Source organism: Danio rerio, chromosome 6 (assembly GCF_052040795.2).
Source record: "Danio rerio strain M-AB ecotype USA chromosome 6, GRCz13ab, whole genome shotgun sequence".
Lineage (NCBI taxonomy): Eukaryota > Metazoa > Chordata > Actinopteri > Cypriniformes > Danionidae > Danio > Danio rerio.
Window position 1 is genome coordinate 55,285,703 of NC_141026.1, and position 22,170 is coordinate 55,307,872.

The window sequence follows — 22,170 nt, forward strand, 5'->3', positions numbered from 1 at the left end:
CAAGCGGTCAAAATGAGTTTCCTTCAAAGGGTGGCAGGGTGCACCTTTATACATAGGGTAAGAGAGCTCTGATACCTGGGAGGAGCTCAGAGTAGAGCCGCTGCTCCTCCACATTGAGAGAAGTTAGATAAGGTGGCTCAGGCATCTGTTTCGGATGCCTCCTGGGCGCCTACCTAGGAAGGGTTTCCTGGCATGTCCCACCAGAAGGAAGCCTTAGGACATGCTTGAGGGACTTTGCCTCTCAGCTGGCTTAGGAACGCCTCGGGGTCCCCAGGAGGAGTGTCTGGGGAGAGGGAAGTCTGGGGTTCTCTCCTGGGACGGCTGCCCCATTGAGGTAAAGTTGGTTTTATATTCGGACATTCGCAGTGAAAGATACTGAAAAATCATACTCAAGTAAAAGTACCATTACTTCCATAAAAATGTAGTGCAAGTAGAGTAAAAGTTTCTGTTGTAAATATTACTCAGAGTATGAGTAAACGTAGACCTTTTAAAAGTACTCAAGAGTAGTGAGTATTACACTGTTAAATGCTGATATGTTTACGTCATAGTGGTAACGTCCACAAAACATCAAGCTGAAACTTCATCAGACGTTGATTTTTGGTTGGTTTTAGGTTGAACGCTGGATATTGACTTTGAGTTCTCAAACTGAATTTCATTTCCAAAAACAAGTCAACGTCCAAAGAGGTTAAAAGGGAGATTGGTAAAGTTTTAGGATACGACATACCAATGCACCCAGTATGTTTTTTGCTTGATGGCTTCCCACCTGAGGACAGTAAGTTATTTGACTTGATTTTGATGTAATATTAATAACAGCTAAGAAGATAATTACAGTGAACTGGATGAAGACCTTCTGACCTACTTTGACTGAATAGACACAGAGGCTGAAACAGATATATATGAGCAATATCACACTCGTCTCGTAGCAGTGTGATATGGCTGTATATCAGCACTGGTGGGAGGCGTGCGTTGGCACGAGGCCGCAGACCGAGTGCCTTAGTGCCCCCACCAGTGCCGATATACAGCCATATCGCACTGCTACAAGTGTGATATTGCGTTTATACAACAGTTTGACGGCATAAGTGTGTATATAAAAACAAAATCAAACATGGAGAGTCTCAAAAACCCTTTTGTATGAGGAACTACTTTCTTCCGGATTCAAATCATAAGCTGACAGTTAAACAGCTGAGCAAGCATCTTTTAAACTTTAGATCTGTAGTGTCTGCTTTTTGCTGGCTGTATGTGGGCGGAGTAATACACAAAGGGTAAAGAGGCTTTAGGAGTTCTGATATTGCAGAATATCGCACGGCTTTCAGCCAATCAGATTTGAGAACCAGACAGAACTATATATATATATATATATATATATATATATATATATATATATATATATATATATATATATGAATGAGAAAATGACTGCAGATTTGCAGTTGAAATCAGACTTTTTCCAACAGACCTGAGCATTAATCGAAACATACTTACTTGATCTTTAAAATTCTGTCAGGGGATTTGTCTTTGTCATAGTTATTGCATTTATATTGGAGTTTATTAATTAATTAATTAATTTATTTATTTATCTATTTTTCTTTTTCTCCCTTTTTTAAGCTGTCTCTATTATTTATTTATTATTATAATTTCTATCAATTATTATTTTCTATCTATTTGTTTCTTTTTTGTGTGATTGTAAACATTTTAAGTAATCGTTATTTGTATGCTATGTTTAAAAACACAGTTCAAAAAAATAAATAAATAAATAAAAAAATGCAACGTTCATGGCGTTGGGGTACATCATCGTTCTGACTTCATGTTGACGTCCTGTGCTTGCTGGGTGTTTAAGGCCAGTTCGGTCATCCTACAGTAAACATCCATCATCTTCTCATCAGTGACGTGCATCTAAACAGTCTCCATCTCATTGCCTGTAAAGATTTTGGACATCTTCTTGGACACTTTTAATGCTTTCAAACAGTTTGCTGTAATTATAAATCACCCATGTCTTGAGGTAGTTCATTATGATGAGATTTACCTTCTATGTACGATATGATTGGAATCATAGGACGGATTTCTTTAATCCCCATAGACAGTAAATAATAAAGTTATGACTGCAGGTTAAAGGAAAATAGTGGAGGAAAAGCACCGATACAGCACTAAAAATGTACTCAAGGGAAAGTAAAAGTACGTTTTTAAAACGACCTATTAAATTGCAACTCCTGTGAAAAACTACTCAATTACAGTAATCTGAGTATTTGTAATTAGTTACTTTACACCACTGGACATTCAGTAATTTTTGAACAGTCACAACTTGTGTCACTGTGTGTATATTGTTTACCATGCTACTTTAAATATTCGGTATGAAATAGCATGCAAGTATGAATTCAAAACAACATTATCACTATTTTATCGACTGTAAACAATGCTGTACTATGATAGTCATTGGCTGCTAATATGATTTCCCCATTTACAATTGGCAAAGATGACTTTTCTGAAATGGTTATTAAAGAGAAAGTCAGAATGTGCGAATATAAAGCCAACTTTACCTCAATTGCTGCCACGACCCGGGGATGAAAATGAATGAATGAATAATAATTTCTATCTCTTTCTAGTACAATAATCTGAAGTCTGGTTCAAAATTTGTTTTAATTTTGGACATAGCAGTGTCAAAAGTTGTTAAAGAGGTGATTCTTGGAATCTAAATCACTCTGTAATTCAGGAAATACTGTTAAAGTGTGAACACATAATTTTAAAGTTTGCTGTTTGTCAGTGCTGCTGAAGTTAAAATTTATGGCTCAATGCAAAGAGAAATCAATGACCTTTAAAAATATGTATTACAAGTTCAACACTGAACATTCTGTCAGCATTCATGCACAATTTCCTTGTTCCTCTCCTGTTTCATTGTCTTTATTCTGTTGAACACTAGAAGATCTTTTGAAGAAAGCTGAAAACCTGTAACCATTGACTACTATAAAAACATGTACAATGGAAGTCAATGGTTTCAGGGTTTCATCTTTCTCTGAAAGATCTTTAGTGCTTTAGTTCAGCTGAATAAAGATGATGATGATTTTTTTTATTTAATTCCATGTCAGCAAACAAGGCTATTTTCATGAAAAGATCATTTTAGTAATAAACATACAATTAAAAACAACAAACAATTGAAAACATTAGTTAACTACGTTTTTTAAATGACAAAAAAAAAAATATATATATATATATATATATATATATATGTTCCTGGTGTTGCTGTTAGAAATGTCATTGTTGAGAGTGCAATTCATAAAAATAAAGCCTTCTGGAATCATTAAAGAGCCCCTATGGGTTTTTGAAAATGACCTTCCATGTGGTGCGTAGCACAGCTCTAAGTGAAGTAAAATATCCAGCTAAGGGTTAAATCTGAAAGTGCACCATGTTTAAAACAGTTGATTAATCTATAAAAGAGTGACTAATCATGTTTCAAATTAATCGCCTTGAAAACGAGTCTTTAGCCATTTCAGCGTGACGTCGATACAAAACTTAAGCCATTTGTTGCATGCGCAAACTCTGTAAAATTGAACCCCCTCAGCCCCACCCACAAACACGGTAGTGAAGAACCAACAGATGCTGATTAAATCATGTCGTGAAGACGTTGTGCTCAGCTAGATATTATTGTAAGTGTGAGGTAAACTAAGTGTTATTTTCTCTACTCAAAGATAAAACTGTTAAGAGTCAGTGGTTGAGGTTTATTTTTGCAAAAATACCTCAGCATTATAGCCCCAGCCTTGTGCTGTTTTCCCGTCATTTTTCTGACAAGCGCTTTATCCGAGGGGATTGTTGAAATTTTGGGAGTTTTCCAGGAGAAATAACAAAACGGGAGGGCGGGAGATGGAAAATACGAGAGACTCCCAGGAAAAACGTGAGTGTTGGCTGGTAAGCTCACACATACACTGCACTTTGACAACTTCAATATTGTTGATAAGCCGTCCTGGGTATTTCTTTCTTTCTAAGGAGAGAAAGAGCTAAGGAGAGGTTTGGGAACAAATAAATCACTGAACGAATCATATGGGAGTCGCTGGGATAATTAGGTAAAAATAAATGCACATTATATGACAATGAAAGTGTTTTTTGACCTTGCATCATATCAGCCTGTTGTTGGAGACCCCCAAAACCAAAATATGACCCTTTTATTCATAATAGGGGCTCTTTAAAAGCAGTAGAATGTGTTTAACTGAATACAGACACTTACAAAGGTTTGAAACTACTTGTAAATAGTGAGTAAATGTTCATTTCTTTGGGTGAACTATCCCTTTAAATCTACAGAAACAAACTGATCAATTAACCTATGATAAAACAAACACTTTAGAGTGTTTATTAAAGATATTTAAGAAGAGACAAACATCTAAAAATAAAAATGACAAATGCATAAAACAGTTTTGCCTGCAGTGCCTTCCCTTATTTGTTGTTGCTTATTTTTAGACTATTATCTATGTACCATTTATTATGAGGCATACCCTATAATAAAACACATGCTTGGTATAAATGGGATTACGCAATTCCCCTTCCAGCGAATTACACGTTATACCTGCCCTGAGAAACATCCAAAGGGAAAACAATCCTCGAAGGTGTGGTTTCACAAGAAATATTTAGGGGGGTTCAGATTCTAATAAATGAATCGATTCGTTCGAGCTGCACAATTAGCTGATACGTTTAAATAAATCAACGTTCAAAATACATAGTTTGCATTCATATAATTTAACATGTGAAATTACGTTGCTTAACACAAAACTTTTAATTATATCACGTCAAATCATGTGTATTTTGTTTTTCTGCGATGCGGGAATCGATTCGTTTGAATCACTGAGCAAATCTACAAAAAGATTCGATAGGCGAGTCGTTTACCAGTCACCGCGACAACTATTGGAGAGTTTGGTGTACTCTGTGAATAGAGGCGACTTCAAAATTAAAGATGGGACTCACGAGCACGGAGGCAGTCCTCTTCATGAGCACCATAAAGGAAACAGACACTTGAAACTGTCGAGAGAGGAACACTTTGACATTGTGTTGCATAACATTGTGGTATTAAAATTCTGACATCAGTCCGCTGATGGTGAAGAGGAGGATGACCAAGAGAAGATGACAGGTGAGTTAAACTCGCATTATATGTTATTAAATCAACGTTATATGATAGATTTAGAGTAATACACAAACAGTATAATAATAGTAATCTTTTTTTAATAACGCATGACTTAGCTGAAATATACTTCTGAAATGTAATGATAATATTATAGTCATTAAAACGACGTGTAAGGACAATTATTTCCTATTTGTTTTTACATTAATTGATTTACTCTAAGATCTTCTGAATAATTGATCTAAAAGAAAACTAGACTTCGGACTTTACACTGTGGTGATAATCTTGAAAGTGACTTCAAGTTTCAATAATACAATAAAGTATAAAAATATGATGTAGCAGCCTACTTTTAGTGCAAACCTGGCTAAAACCAGCTACACTGCAAACTTGAAAGTAACTTCAAGTGTATGAATATTATTTCAATACCACATTAAAGAATAAAAACATGATGTAGCAGCCTATTTTTAGTACAAACCTGGTTAAAACCAACTACATTGCAACCTTAAAAGTAAATGTAAGGGAATTAATACTATTTTAATACCACATTAAAGTATAACAACATGATGTAGTAGCCTATTTTTAGCACAAACCTGTTTAAAACCAGCTACATTGCAGTCTCGAAAGTGACTTCAAATGTATGAATACTATTTCAATACAACATTAAATTATAAAAACATGATGTAGTAGCTTACTTTCAGTGCAAACTCGTTTAAAACCAGCTACATTGCAATCTTGAAAGTACATTCGAGAGTATACCATTTCAATGCCACATTAAATTATAAAAACATGATGAAGCAGCCTATTTTTTGTACAAACCTGGTTAAAACCAGCTACATTGCAGTCTTGAAAGTGACTTCAGGTGTATGAATACTATTTCAATGCCACATTAAAGTATAAAAACATGACATAGCATATTTTTAGTACAAACCTGGTTAAAACCAGCTACATTGAAATCTTGAAAGTACATTCAAGTGTACGAATACTATTTCAATACCACATTAAAGTATAAAAACATGACATAGTGTTACATTTTTAGTTCAAAGCTGGTTAAAACCAGCTACATTGCATTTCCAGTTCATCTATTAGTTTCACAATAGGATAACCAAACCAGTCTAGCGCACAAAATTAGTTTAAAAAAAAATCATATTAATAATTCACAATGGCTTGCATGTGTGTTTTGTGTTTTTCATCGAGTGTCTATTCACAGCTGTCATTTGAATATTCTTAGTGACCAACTGTTTTCATTTCACTCGCTGAATTTTCCTTTGCATATGTTTTGCATACGAACCACGGACGAGACTGCTGGAAACAACAGACTTCTTGATAAAATAACGATGTTTGATTAAGTAGGAAAAAATAACATCATCACAATTTTTTTTATACTGAAATCCCCCCTTTTTTTGTAGTCTATTCACAGTTATTGCGTTTTAATATTTTAACATTCAATCAAAAGCGATATAAAATCATACAAGACAATGGTTGCTATAAACACAGCTCAAGAAACTCTATACTGTTGTCTGTGTATTAAACTTCCATGGAAATTATAAATAAATATTTAACCTAAAAGGCCAAAGGGGGATTTGTAAACTTAATTAAAACACAGCTCTTTCCTGGTTTAGTCAGCTATTGTTGGTCAACGGCTTAACTACATGAAATACTTAATTTCTAATGTTTTGATCAGTATTTTTAGCACCACATAGGACTCATAAAAACGCAAACACATGCAAAGAGTTTTTACACAAATTTACTGCATACAACAATTCAGGTTGCGTGACCTGCAAATTTGCATTCCTAAGAGTTGCTCGAGCACAACAAACAGGCCTCTTGATTTGGTAATAAAGTTTGCCAAACAATATAGGTTTTAACATTTAGAATTGATTATATGTGTTTCATTTGCCAGCAAAACCAAATGCATTAATAATGCAGTTTGCTTTTGAAGTCATCAGGATGGCTGTAAGCACAGCTAGTGTTTTTCAACTAGCTTCCAGTGAAAGAGTAATGTGACTATTTTCAATTTCATAATGATTCTTTTACAGCATCGATGTTGTAATGTAGTTAAAATACAATCAGTTAAATAGATTTAAGCATTCATTTAGTTGTTCAAGAGTGAAACAAGATGATCAGTAGCAGTAGGCTAGCACAGAAACTCCATTAAAAAAATACTGGGGTGAAATTAATGTTCCTGTTTTAAAGAAATGTTGAGGGGGTTGATTTTAATGCAGTGCTTCTTGTACGATCTGAGACCCACTTTATATTGTATAGGAATCAAGCTGTGAAGAATGCTGATTATTAAAGAAATCAGATCTTAAACGTTGCGATTTTTTAAAATAAAGTTCTTGGGTTGGCTGACTGAAAATTAAGGTTTACACTAATACATTTAAGTTTTAAAATGCATAAGTTTTGCTATGGTTACACCTTCTGTCCACACTAGCCCGGAGTTTACGAGCGCAGAAAATGAAGTGTTTTGAAAACGCTGAAGAGCCCACTTTCATTATAAAACGCTGCTGCTCCTTGTCAGTGTGGATGGGGGAAAACGTAAACATCTGAAAACGAAGGCGTGGCTGCAGACATTCGCCTATCTGATTGGGGCTTTTTCCCTTAATATTAAGTGCACAAAGGTCAGTCTTGCATCCTTTCCTTGTAAGTTCAGAATTCCCAAGCTTGATATGGAAAACAAACTCCTGAGCCCGGTTTTTCAAAAGGTTTAATCCGGATAAAATTGATGCGGATTTTGTAATCCTTTTTTGCGATCCATGATTACGTAATCCAGCTTACTTTTTGAGCCAGTATTTCAAAGCAACATCGGATTGGATCAATCTGCTCTGGATAGGGACTTTTCAGGATCACGAAATCTGGATAACCAGTGCTCAAACAGGATAGGAAATCACAATGTAGAACTATAGATATGTGAAGAGCAACAAGTAGAATAGCCAGTGTGGGGTCAATATAATTAGTTTTTATTTTAAATAAAAACATACTTTTAAAATAATAAAATAAAAACAAGAAAAACCCCACCCCATCCTCCAGCAGTCCGCTCATCTGACCCCTACACTGTACATTGAGGATATTTATAACAAGTTTCAATATAGATGTATTGAATTAATAAAGACTCAGGGCCCTATCATACACATGGTGCAATGAGGCGCAAGGCGCGACGCAATAGTTGTCTGCTAGTTTCAGCTTGGCGCAAGAGTCGTTTTGATGTTTTACGTCATGCTGTTTAAATAGCAAATGCATTTGCGCTCAAATGTGCACCCATAGGCGTTCTGATCTAAAAAGGAAGGCTTTCTGAGGCGCATTGCTGGAGCGTTGCTATTTTAAGAAACTATAATAGTTTTTTCAATAGACCATAACAAAGCTGGTCTATTGTCCAGTGCAGAGCGCGTTAGTTATGCGCCTCGTTTACACACTGCTTAATACACACAAGATGTAGAGCAATACGCAAATATCTTTACATATAAAAAATTATTAAAATATTAAGGATATATATAGGATATAATAAGGATATATATAGGATATAAATATAAATGATTAAAATATTACAAAACATTATTTTCTAGTCTACATAAATATAAAAACCATACTTTCATGTCTTCTTCATCTCGGAGGCTTTTTCAGTTTATCCGTGACAATTTGCTTTTGTATAAGGTTTTCATTATTAGCAGTATTATTTATTAAATCCATATTTATATTTGTTTTACTAAAACAAGCTTAGATTTGTCCACCTGTCAGGTTTTAGACCATATGGGGCACAGCATGTGTATTTGGATATAACTCAGTTTTTTGAGCACACTTCGTTATTATTGTTCATTTATTCGTTTGCTGGAAATTAGAACTGAATTTAGAAATAGTTTTGAAAAATCTTTGCGCTTAACAAACAAAATTAATAATTTATAGGCTAATGGATGTCTGTGCATACAAGGTTTCCCTATCAACGAGAGTGAAAGTAGATAATGATGAAGCCTTATCTCTCATTCTCGCGCTGTAGATGCTCTGTTTAACTGTTTTCTTGCTAGTGAAATGCTCAGCTTTTCCACTTCCACTTACTTTACGTCATGTAAATAGCAAATGTGCTTATGGCGCAACGCAACTGGCTTTTAAAGGGAATGGGAGATGAGACTCTTGATTGGTTTATTCTCAAAACACACCTGGTTTAAATATTTTCCATTGGGCTAGGTATTAATGAACAGTCATACAAACATCTTTACCGAAGCCTCTCTACTTGACAGTTGATCTTATGAGTCAATCAGGTTTGTAGTTTATTTACACTTTTCATACACGTTTGTAGTTCTAATCGAATTCACGTCCAACGCGCAATGTACTGTGGGTAATATCAGCGGTTAGAGAATGACGGTTCTACACTTATAATAATAAACCATCCGGGAAACTTTGGCATACTCTTTTCAACATACTACGATTTAGGAAACAATAATTCTATTTTCAAATAATATTTAGGATGGATAGTATGCGGATTGGAACGCAGCATGTGATCTATTCAGAAATGCTAGGTGAAACGCCAGCGTGGACATAGATCGTTTTCATTCTAAAATGCCGTTTTAAAGCTAAACCGTATTAGTGTAAACGAGTCCATGTGCATATACCTCATTGTTGATTTCTAAATGTGAATCTCTTTTTTTTTGTCTCCAGCTGCTGCGTTCACACCAGAACTTACTCTGGGGCTCAACATCACCCAAAACCCTTGCAACAGAAGCCAGAACTGCGGGGAAAGTGAAGACTTCAAATACCTGGCGTACACCATTACATACAGCATCGTATTCCCGATTGGATTCATCAGCAACTCTGTGGCTCTGTATGTCTTCCTGTGTCGCACCCAGAGGAAGACGGCCAATACTGTGTTTATGATTAACTTGGCCATTTCGGATGTCGGCTTCTCGTTGACGTTGCCCTTCCGTCTGGTCTACTACTTTAAGGGCGCTTTGTGGGAATTCCCAGACTGGTTTTGCCGCTGGTGTGTGTTTTCCTTTTACCTCAACCTTTACACGAGCGTTTTGTTTCTTACAGGCCTCAGCGTGCTACGCTACCTAGCCGTGGTCCACCCCATGCGCAATAAGTCGCTGATCACTACACGGCGAGCTGTCATAGGATGTTTAGTGATCTGGATTTTTGTGGCGCTCTTATCTACGCCGTTCCTCATGTCAGGTACTTTAAAACGGGATAACAAGACGCGCTGCTTTGAACCCAGAAACAGCAACTCGTGGAATCGCTTATTTATTTTGAACTATGTGGGGGTTTTGTTTGGATTCATCCTTCCGTTTATTACGATATTAGGCTGCTATGGAAGCATCGTCTTCAAACTCGTCAATGGACCGCAAAGTAAAATGGGAAATCGAAGGAACAAGGCAAAAACTCGGCGACGGGCCGTGTATTTGATTGCAGTTGTGCTGAGCACATTCCTCCTGTGTTTCCTACCATACCACGTCATCCGCACCGTCCATCTTCATGCCAAGGTCGTATGCAAGCCCTGCCAGGTCATCAAGTATCACCTACAAATCCTGGTCGTCTCCCTGTGCATGGCGGCATCCAACAGTTGCTTCAATCCTCTACTCTACTACTTTGCAGGGGAAACTTTCCGCACATCCTTCCGCAAAGGGTCTGTACGAGGGATAGCCAGTTCATTTGCTCGGAGTAGTTTTAACCCATCTTTTCGACGACGGAGCCAATCCGGCACCTTGCAGAGGACAAAGGAGCAAAGCATTACCTTAATACGCAGAGCCTCTTTTTGTCACGCAATAAAGAAAAAGACGCCTCACGATTGCATGTCTGAACAGAAATCCACACCGACTGAAGAAAAGCGTTGAAGACGGCATTGATGGGGAGTACTGAAAGACCATTGTGGTGGAACAAATCAGAGTGTACGGATGCTTTTGTTGACTTGAATAAAAGCATGTCTTTGTGTTCCATTTAAAACACAGAAATATGAAAGGAAAAATGGCTGCTGCTTTGATTATTTATGTTTTCAGCAAAGACTTTTAGCTCAAAGCAAGACTTGTTGAAATTCAGCATAAGCACAGCTAGTAGCTGCGTCCGATATTGCATACTTCCATACTAGATAGGAGCTAAAAACAGTATGCAAGTCGAGTAGTGTGTCTGAATTTATAGAATTTGAATAAGAGTATGCAAGAAGTATCCGCTTGACCGATACACTGCTCGACGCAGAGCCACTTGGGCTCCAGTGATGGGGAGCTTGAGCTCTGACTCCTCCTCTGACTCCTCCTCCTATAAGCTGTTTTAATGCATACGCCACCCCACCCCTAACCCCAACCCCCAGTGACATCACTTGTAGAAGAAGTGCAAAGAAGGAGGAGCTGGAGCTCAGCTCTGCCCAAGTGGCTCTGCAGTGAGTACCACTTGGGTTGACCTACTACTTCCGGTGAGATTCTGAAGTGCGAATCAGATGGACACTACCATTCAATGATGCACTGCGAAAGAATTCATGAATGGGAGTAAAGCGATGCAACTGATGCGGGTAGGTCACTTGATATCAAAATGTCGGATGTAGTAAATTCGAGTTCCATTCATACTACACTCTCAGAAATAAAGGTACTTGAGCTGTCGCTGGGGTGGTACCTTTTTCGAAAAGGTACAAATTTGTACCTAAAAGTCCATAATAATACCTCAAGGGTACATATTAGTACCTAAAAATATGAAGAGGAACAGTTTTGTACTTTTTAGGTGCTAATATGTACCCTTGAGGTATTAACATGGACCTTTTAGGTACAAATTGGTACCTTTCGAAAAGGTACCACCCTAGTGACAGCTCACTTACCTTTATTTCTGAGAGTGTACTGACATTCATATTGCAGAGTACATATCTTTCTAATGGCCGCGTAGTACGTTTGCATTTAAATGCAGTTTCTAAGTAGTTGGCGATTTCAGATGTAGCCAGTGTTTTTCACCCACCGATAAACTGCCGGTGAAAGGTTAACATAGACTGACCATGTTCCGTACACATTTTGCTATTCAGCACACTCAAATGACCCCTACTCCGTCATTGAATGCCAGATAAGCATGTTTGTGTGATCATTCTCTTGGTGAATACCTATTGCACAATCCAAATTTTGATCGATGTCTTTTGGACCAGTAGTTTTAGAGAAACGATGGGAAAAGTACCGCCTACGCATGTGTATGGAAGATGATAGCTATTACCGGTGTTCCATACACGATTAAATACTGTATATCGCATATAACTTCACTTAGCAAACTTACTGAATTGTCTCGGAAACATAAGGTAGTAGGGTCTCTATTGTGCTGCAGAGTTAGAAATAAAGATACAGATATATAGCTTTTAGTATTTATTCAGAGATTATCGTTAAAAGGTAATCTGTACGGAACATCGTTGTGTACGGAGCATGGTTAGTCTACGTTAATATGACTATTTCCAGTTGTCAAAAAGGTTCCTTTTACAGCATCGATGTTGCAATGTAATCAAAATATAATCAATTGAGCAGATGTATTGCATTGATTCAGTGTAAATCGAGATGAAAAGCCGTTTAAACGCAAGTGCCATAAGGAGCAGCAGGCGATCACTAAAACTCCATTAAAAATACTGTCTTAAAATAAATTTTCATTTTTTAAAGACATGGTGCAAAACAGTGGAATTTAATGTAGTGCTTCTTGTACAGCCTGAGACCCACTTTATATCGTGTAAATCAGTCAGACAGTGAAGATCATTGATGTTTGAAGAAATCAGATCTTAAATGTTTTTACAATCGGTTTCCTCAAATGGTTTGAGTTAGCTCAACGTTTTTGGGTTTACAGTGTAGAAATAGTTTTACTGCAAATGTTTATTTCCCAATAAACACAATATGTTTACTAGTGCTGAAATCTAATAGTGACAACCGTCTTACGATTTTTCCCATTATTACTAAACTGTAACTTAAAATCATGAGTAAAATAATGATTAAGAACAAATTTTAGAGTTAAAGCTAATGTCAATAAAAACAATACAATCCATTATCCAAAATGAGCTATGGTTTAATATATTTAAGGAATAGTAAAAATATTTGATAATGTAATTATTACTATTTTATTAACTATTTTACAACTAATAAAAACTTAGACACTCTAAAACTGTGACTCTTAGGTAAATAATTAAAATAATTATTATATTATAACTACACTGTAAAATCCAACGGTCAACTTTATAAAATTAAATGAGTGTAGTTAACTCAAAATTGACTGAAAGTTAATTCTACTCATTTGAAAAGAGTTTTTAACTCAGGGTTGAAGGTAATAAGTAAATTAAATACCTCATTACTTCAACGTAAATGGATTAAGTTCACAGTGCTCATATAGATTAGATTTTGTAATTATTTTCCTCAAGCGGTTTGAGTTGCCCTAACTTATTGGGTTTTACAGTACTCACTTGGTTTGAGTTCTCTTCATGTATTGGGTTTTACTGTGCTCAAATGGATTAAGTTCACAGTACTCATTAAGATTATTTTTTGATGAATTATTGTCTTTTTGGGTTTACAGTGTACATATAGTTTTACTGCAACTGTTTATTTCCCAATAAACACAATATGTCCACTAGTGCTAAAATCTAATAGTAACAACCGTCTTACGCTTTTTTCCATTATTACTTAACTGTAACTTAAAATCATGAGTAAAATGATGATTAAAAACAAATTTAGAGTTAAAGCTAATGTCAATAAATACAATACAATCCATTACCCAAAATGAGATATGGCCTAATATAATTTAATTCAATTATTACTATTTAATAACAAATTTACAACCAATACAATTGTTAAACTATATTGTTAGTTCTGCAAAACCCTGGTGAATTGGTCGTTACCATGGTTTAACAATAAAACCATTTCATTTGTAGGGAAACCATGGATAATTCTCATTAGGGTGAGATGAGTAAAGCATATTTGCAAATAAACCATAAACATAGCTAAAACAAGATAAGACTAAATTAAATGAGAAACCCTAAATAAAGGCATAAATGAACAACACAGAGGAGCAGAGGAAACACGGTAATGGAAGTGTGCAGTCTCAGTGAATGTAGAGTCAGATTTAATGTTCAGTTTCATCATAAACCAGATTGTTGAGGTTTGTTGTAGAGCAGTGTTTCTCAACCACGTTTCTGGAGACCACAAGTTCTGCACATTTTCTACACTGTAAAACCCAAAAAGTTGAGGTAACTTGAACCATTTGAGGAAACCGGTTGCAACAAACCATTTGAGCTCAAAAAATAATCTTAATGAGTACTGTGAACTTAATCCATTTGAGTAAACGAAGCAATTTGAGCACAGTAAAACCCAATAAATGAAGAGAACTCAAACCCACTGACTACTGTAAAACCCAGTAAATGAAGAGAACTCAAACCAACTGAGTACTGTAAAACCCAGTAAATGAAGAGAACTCAAACTGTTTGAGGAAACCGACTGCAACAAACCATTTGAGTTAAAAAAAATCTATATGAGTACTTACTCCATTAAGCTGAAGTAATGAGGTATTTAAGGAACTCATTACCTTCAACACTGAGTTTAAAACTCTTTTCAAATGAGTAGAATTAACTTTCAGTACATTTTGAGTTAACTACACTCATTTCATTTGATAAAGTTGACTGTTGGGTTTTACAGTGTATGTCTCCTTAACCAAACAATGCTCATCAGCTCATTAGCAGACATTGAAAGACCTGTAATGGATGTGACAGACCAACACAATCTCACGGCAATTCGTAACTTTTTAATTTAGTGGCTAATTCGTACAAATTCGTACGATCTAATTTGTACATTTTAGTACGATTTGCATATCCCCCAATGACGGTTGGGTTTAGGGGTGGGGTTAGGTGCCACGCCTCCTTTTTAAAATCATACATTTTCTTACGACTGAACTCGTACGAATTCGTACGAATTAGCCACTAAACTGCCAAAACGTAAAATACTTACGTTTTCTCGTGAGATCAGGCTAAACAGACAGAGGAGACATCCAAAACCCTCCAGGAACGTATTTGAGAAACTACTTGTAGAAGATATTTGATAGTAACAGTTTTTTTTTTTTTAAGGACATTTCTTAGGAAAATCACTGAATTAGGGCACTGGAATAAAAAAAATCTGCAGATGTCTGTGATTAAAAGTCAGAGATTACAGATTGAACTCCCACCTATCATAATAAGCTTCTAAGACTAATTTATCTAATGTATAATGTCTTAAAGGGGACCTATTATGCCTCTGTTTTACAAGATGTAAAAATAAGTATCCATATGTAAAGTTTCAGCTCTTAATACTCTATTAATCATGTGTTATAGCTCTTTGAAACTGTCTCTTTTAGGCTTTGAATTGTGGCAATTTGGCGACTGTCACTTTAAATTCAAATGAGATTGTGCTCTTTTCAAAAGAGGGCGGAGCTACAAATGCCTGTGTGTCAGCATAGTGGCAGAATCAAAAACAAAATTCACTTCTTATGCTAATGAGGGAGAGATAGTCACTAGTGGGTGGGGCTTTCCCCCTTTTATGACACGTACAAAGAGAGAGTGTCAATCAGTGTTTCTGCAGACTGTTTTTATCAAATGTGATTATAAAAAATAAAATTAATACATTTTTATAATTAAAAGCTGTTATATTCATACTTTTGCCACACAACTTAAGGCTGATTTATACTTCTGCGTTAAGCGCACATGTCTGGCGCAGCCTTCGCGTCGTCGCATACCCCTTGCCTTGACTAATGCTGACGTACACCTCTCAAAAAGTGACGCAACGACGTGTAGTGCGAGCTTTGTGTTTGGGCGGCTTGGTATTGACCTTATTCTAAAATGCGGAAGTGCGCCTGTTTTCGCGATTGTCTTAGAACTTCCGTTTCAGTCGCCTATGGGAGAAATGACAAGGAATAATAAACGGCAAAAAACGAATTTTCGAAAAACGAAACGTTTGTTCGGCAAAACAAACAAATGTTTGCATGACTATACAGACCAAGTAGAATAATATAACAAGGAAATATCAGTTTGCAACATCAAACAGCGAAACGAGCAGTTTTTAATGTCTAAAAATGAATGGAAGTGAATGAGACCGGAAGTCTCGTGCCAAAAAGATTCAAATGGCAGCGCCCGCCTGTCTGCGGGGAATAAGGTCAATAGGTGACGAATGTGGGCGGTGCTGAAAGCCACGAGCCCAATGGAGCGAGTGTTTACAAGCGTGGAGTTCCATGAAGAAAAACATGGGAAATGCTTGCTGGGCAGCCTTTACAAAAGTGACTTTCGCATTATAGATACCCTTTAACGAATAGTAAGAGCTGTCTTGGTGTCTTTGAACAATTCCAGACCAGAAATGGACCCATTTGAACAATAACGTCACAGATTTAGTGCAGATTCCAGTCTTTCCATGGAAGTTTGCAATCTTTGAAATGTTAATCAGCACAATCAGATATTATTAACTGTATCATTCGGTCATATAAGTCCCGAAAAAGACTTCAAAGTAACTTTAAAAAAGAGAAACTTGATCTGAGGAATTTCAGTGGAACTTCTGTTGCCTCTGCGGCCAATGTGATTAAAGACGGGAAGAATGTTACATATACGACTTGTGCTTCAAGGTTTGTTTTTTCAGACTGCTTTTATATTCCAGGTTCATCGTTCTTTTAACTCATGTAAATTATTGCGTACTGTTTAGCATTGGTCATTTGCAGACTATACAGTGTATTTATTTGATCTTTCTCACTGGATAAGAGCCAGTATTATCTCTGTCCATTCATGAAGACCTTTTGCCATATTTCATTATTCATTACAGTTTTTATTGTTTGTTTCCGTTATAAAAACTGCTTGTAAAGTCCGTTTATGCAGCTCTGTGCAAGAAGCCCATATGTGAAGTTCGTTTCAATAAAATAAAAAGCAATATTTGCCTTGTTTTATTATTGTGAGTATACTGTGACTGTTAAAATAGTATACAGTGCACAGCATATACGAGTACACGCCTCACAAATCTGTCTTTTAAATTCAGATTTTAATAGGAAGCTATACAATATTATATTTGTGCATATACATTAGATTAATCAGTAGTGAAGCCAAATCTGGATCTAACAAAATAACTTATGATAATGCTCCAAAAACTAATAGAGCCAAATTTATGTTATAGAAAAATATTAAAATACAAATAAAAAAAGAGGAAAAATCAAGATGAAATTTAATTTTGTAGGTTTTTTTTCAATATTTATGTTGAATTTACTATTATTATCTTTCAATTTTTAAATATGTTTGATGATTAAAATATTATTTTAATAAATATATCTGTTTAATAAATCTATTTTGTTTAAATACACTGCCTATATTCACTGAGAAATGGAGGAAAATATTCATTTTCAGAATGCGGTGTACTAAATAATGCTGAGCACTGTATGTGTCATTGAAAATAGGCAGGAAAAACTATTTTTGAAGAAAGTTTGAAGTCTGATATTTGAGAAATTATAAGGGACTTTATATATTCATAGTTTTTTTTCTCAATCATTCAATCTGTTAAGTGACAAGACTTTTGTCTAAGCAAACTCTGACCTTAATGTCCTAATTAAATCATTAAAAATCAAGATCATATTTTATTTAGTTAAAATAAGTGTGATCTAAAGGCCTTTGCCTTTTAAATAAGCCACTTATTGTTGATACCAATATATGTTGATACCAAATAATCAACCAGAAGTCAAGTTATTAATTATTGTTCCTAAAACTTGGAGAGGCGACAGGACTTTTGTCAGGTAGTGTTTTTCTTTTAAATAATATGTGCTGTTTTAAGTAATTGTAAACAGGAAGTAATTAGCATCATTGTCTCATAAACTCATCTGTTCCCAAAGGAAGTCTCTTGTAAACCGAGGCTTCTTCCAGAAACAAGGTTTGCCCTAAATACGAAAAGCTGGAATAGATCTGATAAGGAAATAATTGGACGAAAATCACTTCCTTTAGCAAAAAAAGCAGGAAAAACAACAAACCAGGAAGAGAAAGCAAATATCTGGCGGAGTTACTGAGGCAAGCGGCTCGTATCTAAACTCATCTAAACATTCTTGACCACCTAAGAACATGCAAATGAAAAGCCATTTGAGTTTGTGCACCTCACATTGATTTGTCATCACACTTATGTTTGACTTCTTGGTCAACATCTGAGCGCTTGATTGAACGGTTCGATCTTTGCATTAATGAGCAGATGTGTTTAATCAGTTTCACCTGTTTCTCTGCTTTTCCTGAAGACGAGGCCAAAAATTGCCCAAACGCAGACTGGGTTGCATAATATAGGCTGTAAAATGAGCAGGAATGCATTGTTGTGGACACACGGTCAAAGATGAGATGGTTTCAAATTCGCAAAACAATCATAATCATCTCTGCTGATCTTTACGCATTTAATTCATTCTGATCATTTATCGATTATTTTAGATTTCTGTTTTGAGAATATTTTGTTCATAATTATGTTTAAAAAGCATGTAAACAAGAGACAGCTCTCCCAGAAATTAAAAGTCTGGCATTATTTATTCATCCTTTACTCGTTTCAATCCTCTTTGGTTTTCTTTTTTCCTGTTAAACACAAAAGAAAATAGTTTGAAGAATGTTGGTGTCCATTAACATCCATCCATAGCTTTTTTCCTCCTATGGATGTCAAGTTACCGGTTTCTAACATTCTGTTAAATATCTTCTTATGTGTTCAACAGAAACTAGAGTAAAAAAAGAATATTATCAATAATAATAGTGTATATATATATATATATATATATATATATATATATATATATATATATATATATATATATATATATATATATATATACATACATATATATATACACACACATATATATATATATATATATATATATATATATATATATATATATATATATATATATACACATACATACACTGTAGAAGTCAGAATTATCCCCCCCCTCCCATTTTTTTTTATATATATATATATTTTTTTTTTGGGGGGGGGACGGTGGCTAATAATTTTGACTTCAACTTATATTGAATATATCAACAGGTACACTTGAAGTCAGATTTATTATTACTTATTTATATATATATATTGTGTTTTTGGATATTAATATTCATTAACTTTATTCTATCTATATTCTATCTATATGAGCAACTTTAAAAACAATGTCATGTGATAAATGCATTTTACATTCCACATGAATTTATTTCAGAAGATTATTCAGCTGAATTTAATTACTTTTTAATAATTAAGCAAATTTCACAAACATTGCACATTCATGGCGACAAATACAACAAAAATGAAAAAAGATACACACACACACACACACACACACACATGCATGCCTATGTATGTAAGTTAAGACAATGCTGTATCTTTTGAGGATAATTTTTTCTCTAAATATGTTGGTAACACTTTACAACAAGGTTCATTAGTTAATGCATTTACTAACATGAACAACACATGTACAGCATTTTTTAATCCTAATTGAACATTTACTAATGCATTATTAACATCCAAGTCCATGCTTGTTAACATTAGTTAATGCACCATGAGTTAACATGAACAACTGTATTTTCATTAACTAACGTTAACTAACATGAACAAATACAGCAGTAAATGTATTGTTCAGTGTTTGTTCATGTTAGTAAATGCATTAATTAACATTAACTAATGAACCTTATTGTAAAGTGTGACCAATATGTTTGACACCTAAAGGTTTTACATATAGTTCAAAATTGACCATTTCTTTTTAAATGGTTATATCTTTAAAAATAAGCTACATGTAAAATAATTAGTTTTTCTCCCTTATTACATTTTAAAGAAATTTATTTTTATAAACATCCAGTCAGAGTCAAAATGAGCTGCGAATATATTCTTCACAAATCTCCATTTGTGTAACAGAAATTCTGAACATGTTTGAACGTGTTCATGTTTTAGTGAAGACCAACATCGAGATTCAAAGTCAGATAACAAGGGATAAAATCAGCATGACAGAGAATAATCCATAAATCATCTCTATTTCCAGTGAAATTTGAGGAGCTGCAGAGATGAACAGCTGCTTCATACATACATGTCATTCCCAAGAACACTAATGTGCCCTTACAGACAGCGCTGGAGTCCTCAGAGTTAAGTAGGCTACCAAAAAAGGAGACTAGAAGCATTTTAGCCAAACCAGTCGCATCATAATTCAGGCCAGAACAGAAGATCCTCCACCCGGACACAGCACTGATGTTTTCACAGGAGCGACGTTTGTTTATACAGCTATGATCAGAGTTTATGTTCACTTAATATTTCCTTTCATTTTTCTGTGTAAACAGCACATTCTCTTTGCTGTTGTTGACTGAAAGCATTTCGGGTGATGGATCTTTCTCCTTTGTTAATAGATAACGATTTTTTGCATTTAACTAAAGACACATTCATGGTTAGTGGAGTTTTTCCAGGCCTGGATTTTACAACGCACCAATAAAAAGAGGAAGGAGGAAATCTGCTCAACTCTTTTTTTTTCTTTCTACAAGGAATAAATTGAGGTAAAGTTGTTTTTAGATTCACACATTCAGACAGTCTCCTTGATCATATAATTTCAGAAAAGTATTCTTTGCCAATTCAAAACAGGTAGCAAAGAATTCTGGCCCAGATTTGGCATAAATCTGCATTCGGCCGACACTGGCATGTGGGCCAAACATGGCCCGGGTTTGGCAGAGGTGGCTCCATCTTTAAGGCTGTACATAAGATTTAGGCAAGATATCGAATGTTGTATTTGGCCCAAATTTTAAAAAAATTATATGTGGGCCATGCAAGTTTGGCTGATCTTGACCCACTTTTAAAATATAGTTAAAATATTTTTGAGAAAAAAAAAAAATTCTACCAATCAGGTTGCTTCGAGGAAAAGCGCAGGCATAAAGCGAAATGCTCCATGGGTTTATCGAATTCCTTGCAATCATGACATACCAACATATCTGGTCCAGATATGGTTTAATAACTTGACCGAGACTTGCTCCCTCAATGCTTGGCCCTTGTATGGAAGCCAGACTTGGCCCAATCATGTACAAAATTTTACTACGGCTTGTCGGCCAAGCAAAAGCTGATAGTGTTGCTTTTACATGTCGTTGCAATGTGAAGTTATATTTTTTGAGTGGTGCATGTTTACGTCGGCGTCAGCTATGGCGAGGACTATGTAGCAGCACGAATGCTGCACCAGAGAATACGTGTGCGCTTGACGCACAAGTATAAACCAGCCTTTACTTGTGTTATGTTGTCACTGAATGAATGTGCGAATGTAAAACCAACTTTACCTCAATAAGGAAGGTCATATTTGTTATATAAAAAATCTCAAAAATAATACCGTGTGTGCCGTTTATGATAACAGCGTCACACTCTTATTAGATTTCAGGTTTGGTTTACCAGAAACCAATGAAAAACCAAAGATGCTATTAATATATTGTTTTTCCACATTCCACAGAGCAGTTTTATAACAGATAACCCAGGTCACTGGACTAAGATAATTCGAAACACCAAGGTCATGTGACTAGGGTAAGTTGAAACACTAAGGTCACGTGACTAAGGTCATTCGAAACACCAGGGTCATGTGACTAAGGTATTTCGAAACACCCAGGTCATGTGACTAAGGTAGTTTGAAACACACAGGTCACGTGACTAGGGTACTTTGAAACACCCAGGTCACTTGATTAAGATAATTCGAAACACCCAGGTCACTTGATTAAGATAATTCGAAACACAGAGATCATGTGACTAAGGTAAGTTGAAACACTAAGGTCACGTGACTAAGGTCATTCGAAACACCCAGGTCATGTGACTTAGGTAAGTTGAAATACTGAGGTCACGTGACTAAGGCCATTAAAACACCAGGGTCATGTGACTAAGGTATTTCGAAACACCCAGGTCATGTGACTAAGGTTATTCAAAACACCAAGAAAAGTGACTAAATTGTTTCGAAACACCCAGGTCATTTGACTAAGGTAATTTGAAACACCAGGGTCATGTGACTAAGGTACTTCAAAACACCCAGGCCATGTGACTAAGGTAATTTGAAACACCAGGTCATGAAACTAAGGTAACTCGAAACACCCAGGTCACACGACTAAAGTGTTTCGAAACACCCAGGTCATGTGACAAAGGTAA

At 35.5% G+C, this 22,170-nt stretch overlaps 1 protein-coding gene across 4 annotated transcripts; it reads left to right on the top strand.

Moving 5' to 3' along the window:
- Positions 1-4,867: 4,867 nt before the first annotated feature.
- On the top strand, positions 4,868-12,695 carry cysltr3 (cysteinyl leukotriene receptor 3). Of its 4 annotated transcripts, XR_015494345.1 has the most exons (4): positions 4,868-5,107; positions 9,746-11,386; positions 11,871-12,039; positions 12,468-12,695. XR_015494345.1 is itself a non-coding variant. In XM_087258218.1 (2 exons), exons 1-2 carry the CDS (start codon positions 5,101-5,103, stop codon positions 10,915-10,917), a joined length of 1,179 nt encoding a protein of 392 aa, XP_087114344.1. In that variant the 5' UTR covers positions 4,868-5,100; the 3' UTR covers positions 10,918-12,695. The 4 variants fall into 4 exon arrangements, 1 of the variants encoding a protein (XP_087114344.1); XR_015494344.1 differs by having other exon boundaries at positions 9,746-12,039; XR_015494343.1 differs by having other exon boundaries at positions 11,871-12,695.
- The last annotated feature ends 9,475 nt before the right edge of the window (positions 12,696-22,170 follow it).